An 18,129-nucleotide genomic window follows, 5' to 3' on the forward strand; every position below is an offset into this window, starting at 1 on the left:
ATAATATGAAAATCATACACCACCAAACCTCACCCATCTGAACATAACCAACACCGAAATCAAAGAATTGGACATTGCCAAAATATCCACAAAACAAGCTTACCTCACCATACCTAACCCAACATAACCTTACCATCACCGAAGTCAAAGAATTCGATATTGCCAAAATATCCACAAAAAGTTCTGATCCTACCAAACCTCACCCATCTGAACCTAACCATCACCGAAATCAATCTTGGACATTGCCAAAATATCCACAAAACGTGCTTACCTCACAATATTTAACACAACCTTACATAACCATCACCGAAGTCAAAGAATTCGACATTTCCAAAATATCCACAAAAAGTTCTTATCCTACCAAATCTCACCCATCTGAACCTAACCATCACCGAAATCAAAGAATTGGACATTGCTTAAATATCCACAAAACGTGCTTACCTCACAATACCTAACTTAACCTAACCTTACCATCACCGAAGTCAGAGAATTCGACATTGCCAAAATATCCACAAAAAGTTCATATCCTACCAAACCTCACCCATCTGACCCTAACCGTCACCGAAATCAAAGAATTGGACATTGCCAAAATATCCACAAAACAAGCTTACCTCACCATACCTAACCCAACATAACCTTACCATCACCGAAGTCAAAGAATTCGATATTGCCAAAATATCCACAAAAAGTTCTGATCCTACCAAACCTCACCCATCTGAACCTAACCATCACCGAAATCAAAGGTTTGGACATTGCCAAAATATCCACAAAACGTGCTTACCTCACAATACCTAGCACAACCTTACATTACCATCACCGAAGTCAAAGAATTCGACATTTCCAAAATATCCACAAAAAGTTCTTATCCTACCAAATCTCACCCATCTGAACCTAACCATCACCGAAATCAAAGAATTGGACATTGCCAAAATATCCACAAAACGTATTTACCTCACAATACCTAACCCAACCTAACATAGCCATCACCGAAGTCAGAGAATTCGACATTGCCAAAATCTCCACAAAAAGTTCATATCCTACCAAACCTCACCCATCTGAACCTAACCGTCACTGAAATCAAAGAATTGGACATCGCCAAAATATCCACAAAACGTGCTTACCTCACAATACCTAACCCAAGCTAACATAACCATCACCGAAGTCAGAGAATTCGACATTGCCAAAATATCCACAAAAAGTTCTTATCCTACCAAACCTCACCCATCTGAACCTAACCATCACCGAAATCAAAAATTTAGACATTGCCAAAATATCCACAAAACGTGCTTACCTTACAATACCTAACCCAACCTAACCTAACCATCACTGAAGTCAGAGAATTCGAAATTGCCAAAATATCCACAAAAAATTCTTATCCTACCAAACCTCACCCATCTGAACCTTACCATCACAAAAATCAATGAATTCGACATTGCCAAAATATCCACAAAAAGATCATACCCCACCAAACCTCACCCATCTGAACCTAACCAACACCGAAATATAAGAATTGGACACTGCTATAATATCCACAAAACGTGCTTACCTCACAATACCTCACCCATCTGAACCTAACCATCACCGAAATCAAAGAATTAGACATTGCCAAAATTTCCACAAAACGTGCTTACCTCACAATACCTAACCCAACCTAACCGAACCATCACCGAAGTCAGAGAATTCGACATTTTAAAAATATCCACAAAAAGTTCTTATCCTACCAAACCTCGACCATCTAAACCTTACCATCATAAAAATCAAAGAATTAGACATTGCCAAAATATCCACAAAACGTGCTTACCTCACAATACCTAACCCAACCTACCCTAACCATCACCGAATTCAGAGAATTCGACATTGCCAAAATATCCACAAAAAGTTCTTATCCTACCAAACCTCACCCATCTGAACCTTACCATCACAAAAATCAAAGAATTAGACATTGCCAAAATTTCCACAAAACGTGCTTACCTCACAATACCTAACCCAACCTAACCGAACCATCACCGAAGTCAGAGAATTCGACATTTCCAAAATATCCACAAAAAGTTCGTATCCTACCAAACCTCACCCATCTGAACCTAACCATCACCGAAATCAAAGAATTGGATATTGCCAAAATATCCACAAAACGTGCTTCCCTCACAATACCTAACCCAACCTAACATAACCATCACCGAAGTCAGAGAATTCAACATTGCCAAAATATCCACAAAAAGTTCTTATCCTACCAAACCTTACCCATCTGAACCTAACCATCATCGAAATCAAAGAATTGGAAATTGCCAAAATATCCACAAAACGTGCTTACCTCACAATACCTAACCCAACTTAACCTTACCATCACCGAAGTCAAAGAATTCGACATTGCCAAAATATCCACAAAAAGTTCTTATCCTACCAAACCTCACCCATCTGAACCTTACCATCACAAAAATCATAGAATTGGACATTGCCAAAATATCCAAAAAACGTGCTTACCTCACCATACCGAACCCAACCTAACCTAACCATCACCGAAGTCAGAGAATTCGACATTGCCAAAATATCCACAAAAAGTTCGTATCCTACCAAACCTCACCCATCTGAACCTAACCATCACCGAAATTAAAGAATTGGACATTGCCAAAATATCCACAAAACGTGCTTCCCTCACAATACCTAACGCAACCTAACCTAACCATCACCGAAGTCAGAGAATTCAACATTGCCAAAATATCCACAAAAAGTTCTTATCCTACCAAACCTTACCCATCTGAACCTAACCATCATCGAAATCAAAGAATTGGACATTGCCAAAATATCCACAAAACGTGCTTACCTAACTATACCTAATCCAACCTAACCTTACCATCACCGAAGTCAAAGAATTCGACATTGCCAAAATATCCATAAAAAATTCTGATCCTACCAAACCTCACCCATCTGAACCTAACCATCATCGAAATCAAAGAATTGGACATTGCCAAAATATCCACAAAACGTGTTTACCTCACCATACCGAACCCAACCTAACCTCACCATCACCAAAGTCAGAGAATTCGACATTGCCAAAATATCTTCAAAAAGATCATATCCTACCAAACCTCACCTATCTGAACCTAACCATCACCGAAATCAAAGAATTGGACATTGCCAAAATATCCACAAAACGTGCTTACCTCACAATAACTAACCCAACCTAACATAACCATCACCGAAGTCAAAGATTTCGACATTTCCAAAATATCCACAAAAAGTTCTTATCCTACCAAATCTCACCCATCTGAACCTAACCATCACCGAAATCAATGAATTGGACATTGCCAAAATATCCACAAAATGTGCTTACCTCACAATACCTAACTCAACCTAACCTAACCATCCTCTAAGTCAGAGAATTCGACATTGCCAAAATATCCACAAAAAGTTCTTATCCTACCAAACCTCACCCATCTGAACCTAACCATCACCGAAATCAAAGAATTGGACATTGCTAAAATATCCACAAAAATTTCATATCCTAAAAAAACCTCACCCATCTGAACCTTACCGTCACTGAAATCAAAGAATTGGACATTGCCAAAATATTCATAAAACGTGCTTACCTCACCATACCTTACTTAACCTAACCTAACCATCACCGAAGTCAAAGAATTCGACATTGCCAAAATATCCACAAAAAGTTCTTATCCTACCAAACCTCACCCATCTGAACCTTACCATCACAAAAATCATAGAAATGGACATTGCCAAAATTTCCACAAAACGTGCTTACCTCACAATACCTACCCCAACCTAACATAACCATCACCGAAGTCAGAGAATTCGACATTGCCAAAATATCCACAAAAAGTTCTTATCTTTCCAAACCTCACCCATCTGAACCTAACCATCACCGAAATCAAAGAATTGGACATTGCCAAAATATCCACAAAAATTTCATATCCTAAAAAAACCTCACCCATCTGAACCTTACCATCACCGAAGTCAAAGAATTCGACATTGCCAAAATATCCACAAAAAGTTCTTATCCTACCAAACCTCACCCATCTGAACCTTACCATCACAAAAATCATAGAATTGGACATTGCCAAAATATCCAAAAAACGTGCTTACCTCACCATACCGAACCCAACCTAACCTAACCATCACCAAAGTCAGAGAATTCGACATTGCCAAAATATCCACAAAAAGTTCTTATCTTTCCAAACCTCACCCATCTGAACCTAACCATCACCGAAATCAAAGAATTGGACATTGCCAAAATATCCACAAAAATTTCATATCCTAAAAAAACCTCACCCATCTGAACCTTACCATCACCGAAGTCAAAGAATTCGACATTGCCAAAATATCCACAAAAAGTTCTTATCCTACCAAACCTCACCCATCTGAACCTTACCATCACAAAAATCATAGAATTGGACATTGCCAAAATATCCAAAAAACGTGCTTACCTCACCATACCGAACCCAACCTAACCTAACCATCACCAAAGTCAGAGAATTCGACATTGCCAAAATATCCACAAAAAGTTCTTATCCTACCAAACCTCACCCATCTGAACCTAACCATCACCGAAATCAAAGAATTGGACATTGCCAAAATATCCACAAAATTTGCTTACCTAAAAATACCTAACCCAACCTAACCTAATCCTCACCGAAGTCAAAGAATTCGACATTGCCAAAATATCCACATAAAATTCTTATCCTACCAAACCTCACCCATCTGAACCTAACCATCACCGAAATCAATGAATTGGACATTGCCAAAATATCCACAAAACGTGCTTACCTCACTATACCTAATCCAACCTAACCTTACCATCACCGAAGTCAAAGAATTCGACATTGCCAAAATATCCATAAAAAGTTCTGATTCTACCAAGCCTCACCCATCTGAACCTAACCATCACCGAAATCAAAGAATTGGACATTGCCAAAATATCCACAAAACGTGCTTACCTCACAATACCTAACCCAACCTAACCTAACCATCACCGAAGTCAGAGAATTCGACATTGCCAAAATATCCACAAAAAGTTCATACCCCACCAAACCTCACCCATCTGAACCTAACCAACACCGAAATCAAAGAATTCGACAATGCCAAAATATCCACAAAACGTTCTTACCCCACCAAACCTAACCCAACTGAACCTAACCATCACCGAAATCAAAGAATTGGACATTGAGAAGAGCAATAATAATTGGACAAGAGCAATAATATGCATTCAATTATGCCACGAATCTGGACAAAACATTCCATATTTGAGTATTCAGATCGAAATCCTTCTTCCACAGAAGTAATTGCACTCCAAAATGTTTAGAAGGAGACAAAAGTGATACTCTGTTATCGTTGGTAAACGAAATTCATCACCAGGAGCATACTTTGCGTTCAATTTTGCCATGACTTTGGCCAAAACTTTCTTTATTTAAGTTTTCAGATTAGAAACCTTCTTCGACAGAAGTATTTGCACTCCAAAATGTTTAGACGGAGACAAAAGTGATTCTCTTTTATCGTTGGTAAACGAAATTCATCGCAAGAGCAATAATATGCATTCAATTATGCCACGATTCTAGACAAAACATTCCTTATTTGAGTATTCAGATCGAAATCCTTCTTCCACAGAAGTAATTGCACTCCAAAATGTTTAGACGAAGACAAAAGTGATTCTCTTTTATCGTTGGTAAACGAAATTCATAACCAGGAGCATACTTTGCGTTCAATTTTGCCACGACTTGGGCCAAAACTTTCCCTATTTAAGTTTTCAGATTAGAAACCTTCTTCGGCAGAAGTATTTGCACTCCAAAATGTTTAGACGGAGACAAAAGTGATTCTCTTTTATCGTTGGTAAACGAAATTCATCGCAAGAGCAATAATATGCATTCACTTATGCCACGATTCGGGACATAACATTCCTTATTTGAGTATTCAGATCGAAATCCTTCTTCCACAGAAGTAATTGCACTCCAAAATGTTTAGACGGAGACAAAAGTGATACTCTTTTATCGTTGGTAAACGAAAATCATCACTTTCCTTATTTAAGTTTTCAGATAAAAACCTTCTTCTGCAGAAGTATTTGCACTCTAAAATGTGTCGACGGAGACCAAAGTGATACTTTTTTATCGTTGGTAAACGAAATTCATCGCAAGGGCTATAATATGCTTTAAATTATGCCATGACTAAGGCCAAAACTTTCCTTATTTAAGTTTTCACATTAAAAACCTTCTTCGCCAGAGGTACTTGCACTCTAACATGGGTCGACAGAGACAAAAGTGATACTTTTTTATAGTTGGTAAACGAAATAAACTAAATGAACACTGCTAAATAATGGAAACTCAAAGTTTCGACTACCGAGGTGCAATGTGAAAGAATCCCGTCACATAATCAATGAGCCAAATGTTACGATGCTTTAAAATGGCTTTTTTATGTATATTCAAAAGTATACTTCGGTTATCAAACAGGTCAAATTGTGATTAATAAACAGCGGCTTGCATAATAGTGATATTTTCATAAGCGCTCGTATCAGGTAAGAGACTGTGTTACATATTTTACAATATTACATTATTAATTGGTTGTATTGAAACATGTTTTAATATTTAAAATATATTTTATTTGTAATACACGCGCTGGCGATACAAAATTCGAAACATGAGCAGTTTACAATTACATAGGTGGCTTACAATAACATCATTAATTTTGTGATGTGATTCTGTGTAAGCTTTATTCATCACTTACACCAATTGAAAATGATAAATAAACGAGTGGCATGACTGACCGGAAGAAGACACTTAATGAATAACGAGCACAAGAAGAAAATAATATCATACATAATGCATATACAATACACACATACATATATGCAAACCTACATATTATGTTTAAGAAAATCCTTATACACATACGTATTTATAACGAAAAATCAAAAAAATATTATACATATCAACTTAAATTGTACATAAAAACATTACTATAATACGTAAAAGAAATTAATCTGCAGTGATTAATACTTTTCACGAAACTATCCTTCCTTATTTCTAAGTACTAGTGCCGCAGGAGTTCATGTTAGTATCTCCTGTAGTCCAAGTGCTTATCAATAGGAATTGGATGCTCTCATCAGAAGATCTAGAAATTTAAACATATCTAATAAAATTTGAATATAATTAATTATTATAAAAAATTTACTAATACTAAGATAAACTTGTGAGATTACTAATTTCTTAAATATTTCAAAATATAATTAAAACATAGTCATAGCCATTGTATACAATGAAACGAATAAATGATAAAAAAAAAACAGTAATTTGTTCTCATTATTATCTTTTTTAATCCATTTCAGAAATTCTAAGATCAAATTAAGACTTTGTAAGAAGTAAAGGATAACAGACAGGCAAGGTCATAAAAATATACATATTTAATGAGAAATTTGAAGTTACGTAAGAAACAATACATGTACGTATATGTAGTGTTGGGATTGAACGAAAGGCTGATGTATGGGCTATGGCTGAGAAAGGGTATGTTACGACCGATTGTAGAGAGGGGATGGAAAAGTGGCAGAGGGCGCGAAAGGACCGCTATTTTACAGTTAGTAGAAGTTAACCTTCCACTGGGGGCGGTTGGTCGTTAAACCACCGCGTGGTGTCGTTTTAATAAACAACATGACTGAAAACGCACGTGTTTGATCTTCAATTCCACCGCCACATCCCATCGTGGTCCTGAATAGCGTCATCTATTCAGGAATTCCACCCACATATATGTACGTCATATAAATATATATTATGTAAACAGGGTTGGATGTCCCGATTTAGTAACTGTAATCCTGCGTCTCGATTTGCAAAGAAAATTTTTAAATGGAACTCAAGAGAGACATTAACTTTATTAACTCACTATGGACCGTAAAGACATCCGCTGTATTATTAATTTATTAACTTCATTCAAAGGCTATCAATACAGCGTATGTTTTTAAATCCTTCACACTTCATACAAAAAAATATTATTTAATAGGTTTAGTTTCAATATTCCAATCATAGATTATCCAATCATAGATATACCAGCATATATTTTTTCCAAAATATCGATAAATAAATTTAAAAAAAAATTATATTTCTATAGTTAAAGCTTGATTATTTTACCAAAGAATTTATCGATATTCCAAAATTCAAAAAAGATTTCAAATCCTCAGATATTGAAATGATTTTTTTTCTCGCGTAGCATACATATCAATGATCTAAAATATATCGTTTATTACGTTAACCCTTGAATGCTGACCAACGCCGATCGGCGTTATGCCAACAAGCCCATCAGCCTGAAATATGACTATCGGCGTTGTTTTTTTGAGTATGTTAAAAATAAACAAGAATACTACCCGCTAAGCCTTTCCAGGTTGCATTGAAAAAATAAATGCATTGAACATGGGTCGTGTAATCTGTGTCAATGTTTATAAAGACTTGGTTGACACTGGAATTTCTGAATTTATAACCATAACAGAATTTCTCGATGGAAATCCCTAACTGCTGAGTATTTTAGATTGTGGCTTGGCATTTAAATTGTGAGCATTACATTTTAACAACAATGAAGAAGATGGAACTAGTTTTGGAAAAATACATTCATTAATAGACTTCTTTTGTTTATTTTATATTGTTGCAAGATGTATTAGAGTCTAAACACACCTTTACAAAACTCGAAATCGTCGGCGAGAGTTATCTAGGGTTTTTATACGTGCTTTCTATTGGATTTCTAAATAATTCTAATTTTCAGCGTGGTGGGCTTTAAAAAAAAAAGACGTCAGCACTCAAAAGGTTTAAGTATATAAATTTTATACAAAATTGAATACAACAATCACCACAGTTTGAGAAATATTGATCTGATAATTTATACGGTCAAAGACAACTGTAAAGATGGTGTTGTAAATGAGTTAATATAATTGCAGTTTTTGAATGCTTAGTAAGAAAAAATGGAAACAATGAGAGTTTTAAAGTGGCGTATACGATGGCATACATAGTTCTGGGAATCCCTTGGATTTATTGGAAGAAATACAAAAATTAAATTTATGAATAGAGATAGACAAGACCAAATGATCGACTAACGAAAAATCGGTAAAACATTTTAAAAGTAATTAAAAAGTAACCAATTTTTATAAAATAACATCTTATAATTATTTGATTCCCTACTCAAATGCAGCATTAGTACGAATTTTTAGTTTTGACGACGGCTTTGCAGAAAGAATGTAATCGTCCGTTGCTGAATACCTTGGAGTTGATAGAAAAATAAAATTCTAATATATCATGCAGTTTCGCGAATTTTTAAAGACTTGAAATGAACATGCAGAAAATATTTTGAAAAATGAAACTGGAATTGAAAAATATTCAAAAGATTTGTGATATTTTTTATGGTTTGTGCTGTTTTATAATAAAAAAAAAATGTTATTGAAAGTTAACATTAAATATTATAGTATATTGAAAAAAATATATTTTAATAAAATTCAGGTATGCTTTTTTTGAAAATCTGGCAACCTTTATGTAAATGTTTGTATGTAAAAAAATTACATATCTTAGAAATGTATATAGTTTTAGCGTTCTAAATAAATTATAACATGCTGGAGTTATAAACGCTCGTCGTCTGTAGAATTTCATAGGTTTTTAATATGAAATTCAGTTACATATTTACGCCCACCCATTCAATGTAGTATTTCTAGGTATAAAATTTAGTTGAAAATAAAATAGGTCAATTTCAAATCGATTCCAAGTGTATAAAAAGATAATGCAATTTGTTATTGTATTATGGAAAATATTCCATATGAGATTCAAACAAAATCAAAATAATAATTTCTTTAAATTAATTAATTTCAATAACACCATCATCCAAATCTATTTTAATATTAGGAAGATTCAAAACTTTCGTTGTCGTTGTAGTTTTAGTGATCTCCGTAGTAGTTTCAACTGAACTATCTTGAACTGTGACACATTTTTTCAAAACTTTCATACTACTACTACTTTCAGTCTCATTTTTTCTTTTGGCCGATACATCGGTATTTTGTACACAGTTTGCAAACGATTCCTCACTATCCGTTAGGTCGATAACATTTTTTCCTTTTCTTTCTTCAACAACTTTTGGAGATTCATTATTTTTGTCTGAATTAGTCGTCGACTCGTTCATGCCATTTTTGCTGGAGGCGCGCTGTTTTGAATTCTTAGATTCTTGAACGGTGATGCACGGAATTAAATTTTTACAACTTGAAAGCCCCCTGATTACGCATGGCTTCATTGCCTCATAGTGTTCCTCTTTAAGTGTTATATCATTATTAACCGGCGATATTTCGAAAGGATCAACGCTGATAATCTCAAAACACTCCTTGATTTCTGTATCAAATATTTTCTCAATGTATACCCGTTTTCGTGATGCACATTTATTTTTACTTTTCAGTAGCAAAATGTATGGTACTCGGTTTTCCGCATTTGTTTGGTTGTCAAGAACAAAAACCTCTTCCTGAAAATATAAATATTACAATAAATTAATATGTAGTACATTGTAGATAGTCAGTTCAAGTTCAAGGTTAATTAATACACAAAAAAAATTACTTTAGGTGTTATGGGTACCGCATCGTCTTCATTCACAGGTTTTATTTCATTATCACATTTGACTATCATTTGATTTTTTAGCTCACAAATATCATAATTCAAACGCACGAATTTCATGTTAAGATTTTCAATATGAAGTAAAATATTTTTTCTAGACATACTCAATACTTGTCGTTGTATTTTGATATTCTCTATCTCGTATTTAAGCTTTTCACACTTCAACCGAAGAATAGAAGTATAACTATTTCTGAAAACAAAAAATATATATATAAAAATAAAATAAAATTGTAATGTATTATTAACAAAATCATCAAACGATATCGGTTTAAGGATTTTGGAATATAAATAGCCCTGCCAGGCGTTTCAGTATTCCGGGCTTGTCCCGGCGTCCCGAAAAGAACTTTGGGACACCCAAAAATCCCGGTTTTAGATCAATTGCTTGCTGATCATGACAACTCTCATTGTTTAGAAATACCGAGTCCCCTCAGTTATGAAGTGAAATCATAAATCATTAATCGAAACGTATAGGATGTTACTAGTATGCTGCTACTAGATCAGTGGTTCTTAACCTTATTGGAGGTACTGAACCCCACCAGTTTCATATGCGTATTCACCGAACCCCTCTTAATTGGAATAATAAAATATGATTTTTTTCAAATTCAAAACATAGGTATATATTTTACTGGTGCACAAAATGAACCGTGCATCAACATCACTGTGTTCAAAGAACAAAACCATTAAAACATGATTTTCACACAAAAACATAATAATGAATATTTACTGCAAATCAGTATGGCTTCTGCTGTTGCCTTTCAGAGACTAGTTCAGAAATGCGCGGCTTCACATTGGCAAGTGCCACTCTCATGTTATTTTCGCAACAAAGTCTGTTCCTTTTATTCGTTTTTATGTCCAGCATCCTCGAAAAGGATTGCTCGCAAAGATATGTAGTAACAAACGGTATGAAAATCTCCAGAGCTTTCTTAGCAATAACAGGGTACGTTGCCATTTGTTGACACCAAAAATTTTGAGAACGTTGTTGTTCTGAAGAGTTGCTGTTGAACCTGGCTATGTTGAATTTCCGCCGCATACATACAAACATGCATGCATACATACAAACATACATACGTACATACATACATACATACATGCATGCATACATACAAACACACACATACATAATACACACATACACACACACACAAATACACACATACACAAACAAATACATACATACATACATACATGCATGCATACATGCATGCATACATACAAACATACATACGTACATACATACATGCATACACACACACACACATACATAATACACACATACACACATGCATACGTACACACATACACACACACAAATACACACATACACACATGCAAACATACACACACACATAGATCATGTGCCACCAAGACGAAGGGTGGACGGAAGCCCTACCGACAGTGTTACTGGGGATCCGATCGGCATGGTATCCGATAAGACCTCAATGCCACGTCAGCAGAACTGGTATATGGTCAACCGCTACGGCTACCGGGAGAGTTTCTGGCTCCACAACGAAACGGAGGACCCAACACAGCGGAACTAGCAGAGAGATTGCGGTCCCAAATGGGGCGAGGTTGAGAAACGCCAGTCCACCGCGGCGCCATGGAACAAGATCAACCTTCAGATCAACCAACAAAGACCTGCACACCAGTGATCAGGTGTTCCTGAGACACGATGCTGCCAAGGGTCCGTTACAGCCAGTGTTGAAGAAGGGACCGAAGTTCTTCACACTGAGAATTAAGGATTCCAATGTCACCGTATCGGTAGACCGCATAAAGCCGGCATACATGGAAAGCAGCGGAGAGCCCCCCAAGAAAATGCAGAACCACAGCAAGAAACTGGCCGACAAGCAACCACACGGACTGGCAGGAGAGTCCGGTGGCCAGCCCATCTGGACAGCTACATCCCGTAGTTGTCGCGACGGCTACGCAATGTCGAGACCCACAATATGTATTTACATATGACATTTTGTAAAATATCGCATCGCAATAAATAATTATAATGAGAAGACGCGCGCGCGTCCGCAGTGAAATTGAATGAATGAAAATTGAAAGGATTAAAGCGCGAGACGGAGACGGAGACGGAGACGGAGACGAGAAAGGAACATGCATTTCGCATTGGGTATGACAGCGCGAATGTATGAAACCGCAATCGTCCCAGCAATCGTCCCATCCCAGTGGCGAGGGGTGTTTTGGCGCGCGGAAGAGTTTTCGCAAAGTGACAGTTCGCAAACAGACAGAGTCTGCGACGCGTGACGTAAGTGAACTGAAGTGAACTCTAACGAAGCTGGTTAGTGTTAGTGTGGTATTGAATTAATATGAGAACACTCACCGGGAAGCAGAAGCAGAAGCAGAAGCAAAGGCAGAGGCAGAAGCAGAAGCAGAAGCGGAAGCGCCCGACATCGTGCGAGGCAGCGACTAGACTGACAGCGCAACAACACGCTGTTCGTTGAATTCGAATTTCGAATTTCGAATTTCGAATTACGAATTTCGAGTTTTGAATCATGAATTTCGTTTCATGAACCAACGATAAAAGAGAATCACCTTTGTCTCCGTTCCGTCTAAACATTTTCGAGTGCAATTACTTCTGCCTCATCGGCAGGTTTTTAATCTGAAAACTTAAATTGAACGCAAAGTATGCTCCTGGTGATGAATTTCGTTAACCAACGATAACAGAGAATCACTTTTGTCTCCGTCTAAACATTTTGGAGTGCAATTACTTCTGTGGAAGAAGGATTTCGATCTGAATACTCAAAAAAGGAATGTTTTGTCCAGAATCGTGGCATAATTGATTGCATATTATTGCTCTTGCGATGAATTTCGTTTACCAACGATAAAAGAGAATCACTTTTGTCTCCGTCTTAACATTTTGGAGTGCAATTACTTATGCCGATGAAGGTTTTTAATCTGAAAACTTAAATAAGGAAAGTTTTGTCCAGAATCGTGGCATAATTGAATGCATATTATTGCTCTTGCGATGAATTTCGTTTACCAACGATAAAAGAGAATCACTTTTGTCTCCGTCTAAACATTTTGGAGTGCAATTACTTCTGCCGATGAAGGTTTTTACCTTGCGATGAATTTCGTTTAATGTCCAATAAAACTCATGGATGTACAAAAATACCTAGTTTATAAGTTTTTACGTCTTATTTTGTTGAGAGAAAATGATTAGGTGTTTGATGTTTGAAGTTGTGCAAAAAACTGGTTAACTGAATTGTTTTTGAAATGAAAAGGTAGCTCGGGTTCACCGGATACTAACTTAACTTAAAAAAATGATGACCATTATTTTCATTGATTGATTGAGTTTCCACTCGTGATCACATTAATAACAAAACGTTTATTAAAATAAGATGAAATAAATAAAAACACTCTTTTCATTTGAGAAAAAAATATATTTGTGACATTATATTTACAAATATAGAACAGGATGAACTGTTAATAGTTTTCATGAAATAAAGAATGTGTACAAATAATTCCACATATATGTACTTACATATGTACATACATATATAATATATAATAAATAAAAATGGAAATGCAAAACAAAAATCCTGTTTTAAGCCAACAGTGTTACCATTAAAAGGAAAACATTATATGTACATAATATTAAACAAGTTATGCATTTAAACAAGTTACTACTCATTTGAATTCAAGTTTCATTTTCATTATTAAACATTAAAACCAGTCAGTAAATGCATCGGTGCAATTAGCATATTAAAATCGAATCGTTTCGTTGAAATGGATCCAATAATCGTCCACGAGTCTCTATCGGGGCTGTATTCTAGCACCGACAAGTGATTACCTCCTGAAATAAATATGTATTAAATATTAATCACTTGCATACAAAAAACACACACACACAATAATGGTTGTTACAAAATCAAAATCAACTCACCGACGCAAACAATTTTATCGTCGTGGACGATAGCCTTATGCCCAAACCGTGCTTCAGGGAGACTAGCAACATATGTCCAGGTTTGAGCCTCCGGGTCATACCGTTCTACCGAGTCGTGTGTACTATTGCTATTGCTATTGCTGATAATATCGCAGGTGCCGCCAATTGCGTAGATATAACCTCCCAATGCAACAGCCTACAAAGTGAAACAGACTGAATATAACGATATATAATATATGTATGTATGTACAATATTCAAAATTCAATTTTTCTAAAATGATGACAATACAATACATACAATGTAAAATGGCGATTATGTAGACATAATCGATTTCAGAAAAAAATCCTGACAATACTTACAGCAAACCGGGCTCTCTTTTCGGCCATCGGCGGAGCGGCCGTCCATCTATTCCTGGCCACATTGAAAGTTTCCATGCTATTAAGGAATACCTCTTTGTCGTTTTTTCCACCTATTGCATATATGACACCGTCTAGTGCAACGGTGTCATGGAGATGTCGGCACTCCGACATATGGGATAGATAGGCCCAGTTTCTTGTATTGAAATCGTACCTTTGAAAAATCGTAAAAACTAGTTGTAATCCATTGTACAATATTAAAAAATCATCATAAATATTCACCAACCAACCAACCTATGTACACTCGTTTGTAAGTCTATGTCTTCAGTGGCAGCATTGGAACAGGGATTTTTTCCTCCTGAGATGAAAACATGGTCACCGACAACAGCGGTTGCAAAATCTTTTCTTCCATGTACCATTTGTGGAAGCGCCGTCACATCCTTTGTGGCAACATCCAAACTGTACATCTATTCAATATAAATATTATACATACGTATTATTATAACTGTATTGTTAATAAATTTGCATACAATAAGTGAACGACAATAAGGTAACAAAAGCAACGAGTTGCTGAATATTAATGAACTTACCTTTTGAAAAACCCAATGCCGGTATTGCAATCCCCCAAAGTAAACTTTTCAAAATATTGTTATAACAAATAGAATCTACATAAATGTTCGATTTATTGTCATTTCTTTCGTGACGGCACAAATTTGAAAGTTTAGTAATAAATTGAATAAACACCTCCTTCGATCGACGGCCAATCATTATTAAATATTGGTCTCGAAGAATGACCGTCTCGAAGGGATTATAAAATTTATTCATGTCGTAAAACGACAAACATTTCTGGAAATCTCCTCTTATTGTTTGGATTTCATTGGCAAGCTAAAAAAAAAACATTGAAAAATATACATAATTACATATACATATATCTATGTACATACATATGCATTTAAAGCATTTACATACAAACTAAACTTACTTTTGCCGAACGTCTTCCTACAATCAATATACCTCGTGTGCTCTTTCTAGGTTTTACATTTTGCAATGATAGACGTGGTCTCTTTTTTGGACTCATATTCCATTCAAGTAAATCCCACAATTGTTGACAGCATACACGATTGTAACAAAGAGGTTTCACTTCGTTTAAAATGAACTGAAACGAAACATTTATAACGTTCAGCAATTAATCGCATACCTTTTTAAATTTATTGTGCCGAGCACACATTAAAAACAAAATATTATATCAAGTAATGATTAGTACATTGTACATACATACATACATACATACATACATACATGTGTACATATGAAAGCACATTAAGAAAGTACAGTAAGAATTACATGTAATATATGTATGTACAATATACAAAACAAATTAAAAATATTATTACCTCTTTAGATAACAGACGAAATCTAACAAATTTAAATAAAGCATTCAAATGCTGCTTCCGATTGTCCCAGTCCTTTTGAACCCACAGCTTCAAGCCTATAAACACTTGCTCTTCTGTGGTGACATTTAAATCATTCGACTGCAGCAATTCCTCCAGTTGGTCAGCTTTTATATCGAGAAACGCTCTCCCTTGAATTATCTACAATGCAGACAGACAGACAGATTTCATGAATATTAAAAAATATAAATACACATACGTATGTATGACCTAAAATTATAATATACATACGTCAACATAATTTTTAGTTGTGTAAGCTCTCGTTTTTTCTAGCAATAAGAAATAACTATAATGCTTCGCAAAATTTCCGATTAACAAGAAGTTTTCAGTATTTAATGCGCTTTCTAGGAACGACACGCAATAATCCTCAAGTTTATAGCAGTGAATGTTTGTTCGCGAAAATTCAACTAACTGGATCGCCCCAAGAGGATCCAAATCTGCAAATATTGTAAAATTTGTCATTAGTACTAATTAGTACATATGTATTAATTCGTACGAACGAAGTTTAAATTCTCACCGAGTTTGCCTCTGTAGAAGTATTCAATAGCTTTGCTCAAAGTGTCCAGACGAAAATCGCCCCGATCGTCCAAGACAATTTCCTCCGGTGATGCTTCTAAGCGCTCCGCCAAATAGTCGCTGTGGCACATAACAATAAACTTGTGTACATTGAATCTGCAAACAGATTAAACATAAAACCTCGAGTTAACATATGTACATAATACATTAAATATTTGAAGCAAGACTAACCTTGCAGTGCCGACAACTAGCACAGTATCGCATTGCTCCTGTTCGACATACTTCCGATACATGTATTTCGAGAAAAGATGCGCATGCTGCACATCTATTTCGAAATCCGTTGAGTCACCAAAATTGGCACTAATTTCGGTCATATTGCTCCCGATGCTCATGTCTTTTCTAAAAATCAAATTATACAATAACAATAATATGAAAATCATACACCACCAAACCTCACCCATCTGAACATAACCAACACCGAAATCAAAGAATTGGACATTGCCAAAATATCCACAAAACAAGCTTACCTCACCATACCTAACCCAACATAACATTACCATCACCGAAGTCAAAGAATTCGATATTGCCAAAATATCCACAAAAAGTTCTGATCCTACCAAACCTCACCCATCTGAACCTAACCATCACCGAAATCAATCTTGGACATTGCCAAAATATCCACAAAACGTGCTTACCTCACAATATTTAACACAACCTTACATAACCATCACCGAAGTCAAAGAATTCGACATTTCCAAAATATCCACAAAAAGTTCTTATCCTACCAAATCTCACCCATCTGAACCTAACCATCACCGAAATCAAAGAATTGGACATTGCTTAAATATCCACAAAACGTGCTTACCTCACAATACCTAACTTAACCTAACCTTACCATCACCGAAGTCAGAGAATTCGACATTGCCAAAATATCCACAAAAAGTTCATATCCTACCAAACCTCACCCATCTGACCCTAACCGTCACCGAAATCAAAGAATTGGACATTGCCAAAATATCCACAAAACAAGCTTACCTCACCATACCTAACCCAACATAACCTTACCATCACCGAAGTCAAAGAATTCGATATTGCCAAAATATCCACAAAAAGTTCTGATCCTACCAAACCTCACCCATCTGAACCTAACCATCACCGAAATCAAAGGTTTGGACATTGCCAAAATATCCACAAAACGTGCTTACCTCACAATACCTAGCACAACCTTACATTACCATCACCGAAGTCAAAGAATTCGACATTTCCAAAATATCCACAAAAAGTTCTTATCCTA

At 35.8% G+C, this 18,129-nt stretch overlaps 2 protein-coding genes across 2 annotated transcripts; both read right to left on the reverse strand.

Annotated features, from left to right (window-relative positions):
• Positions 1–6,582: 6,582 nt before the first annotated feature.
• LOC143921492 (uncharacterized) lies at positions 6,583–13,071 on the reverse strand. The gene is made up of 3 exons (XM_077444825.1): positions 12,949–13,071; positions 10,566–10,812; positions 6,583–10,473 (listed from the first exon to the last, which is right to left on the reverse strand). The coding sequence occupies exons 1-3, from the start codon at positions 13,017–13,019 to the stop codon at positions 9,823–9,825; spliced, it is 969 nt and encodes a 322-aa protein (XP_077300951.1). The 5' UTR covers positions 13,020–13,071; the 3' UTR covers positions 6,583–9,822.
• A 920-nt stretch (positions 13,072–13,991) lies between these two features.
• On the reverse strand, positions 13,992–17,259 carry LOC143921458 (kelch-like protein 1). The gene is made up of 10 exons (XM_077444779.1): positions 17,067–17,259; positions 16,837–16,991; positions 16,551–16,756; positions 16,263–16,460; positions 15,851–16,024; positions 15,459–15,753; positions 15,163–15,335; positions 14,872–15,082; positions 14,512–14,707; positions 13,992–14,421 (listed from the first exon to the last, which is right to left on the reverse strand). The coding sequence occupies exons 1-7, from the start codon at positions 17,225–17,227 to the stop codon at positions 15,244–15,246; spliced, it is 1,281 nt and encodes a 426-aa protein (XP_077300905.1). The 5' UTR covers positions 17,228–17,259; the 3' UTR covers positions 13,992–14,421; positions 14,512–14,707; positions 14,872–15,082; positions 15,163–15,243.
• Positions 17,260–18,129: the final 870 nt, after the last annotated feature.

The sequence above is a fragment of the Arctopsyche grandis genome, chromosome 2, assembly GCF_051622035.1.
Source record: "Arctopsyche grandis isolate Sample6627 chromosome 2, ASM5162203v2, whole genome shotgun sequence".
In the NCBI taxonomy this organism is placed as follows: Eukaryota; Metazoa; Arthropoda; class Insecta; order Trichoptera; family Hydropsychidae; genus Arctopsyche; species Arctopsyche grandis.

Coding starts and splice junctions, on each gene's coding strand:
- LOC143921492 (XM_077444825.1), bottom strand. CDS start 13,019: ATGTCGGGCGCTTCCGCTTCTGCTTCTGCTTCTGCCTCTGCCTTTGCT. Junction 10,813..12,948: donor GCTTCTGCTTCTGCTTCCCG/GTGAGTGTTCTC, acceptor TTTTGTTTTCAG/AAATAGTTATACTTCTATTC. Junction 10,474..10,565: donor CGGTACCCATAACACCTAAA/GTAATTTTTTTT, acceptor TTATATTTTCAG/GAAGAGGTTTTTGTTCTTGA.
- LOC143921458 (XM_077444779.1), bottom strand. CDS start 17,227: ATGAGCATCGGGAGCAATATGACCGAAATTAGTGCCAATTTTGGTGAC. Junction 16,757..16,836: donor CTTCTACAGAGGCAAACTCG/GTGAGAATTTAA, acceptor CAATATTTGCAG/ATTTGGATCCTCTTGGGGCG. Junction 15,754..15,850: donor TAGGAAGACGTTCGGCAAAA/GTAAGTTTAGTT, acceptor TTTTTTTTTTAG/CTTGCCAATGAAATCCAAAC.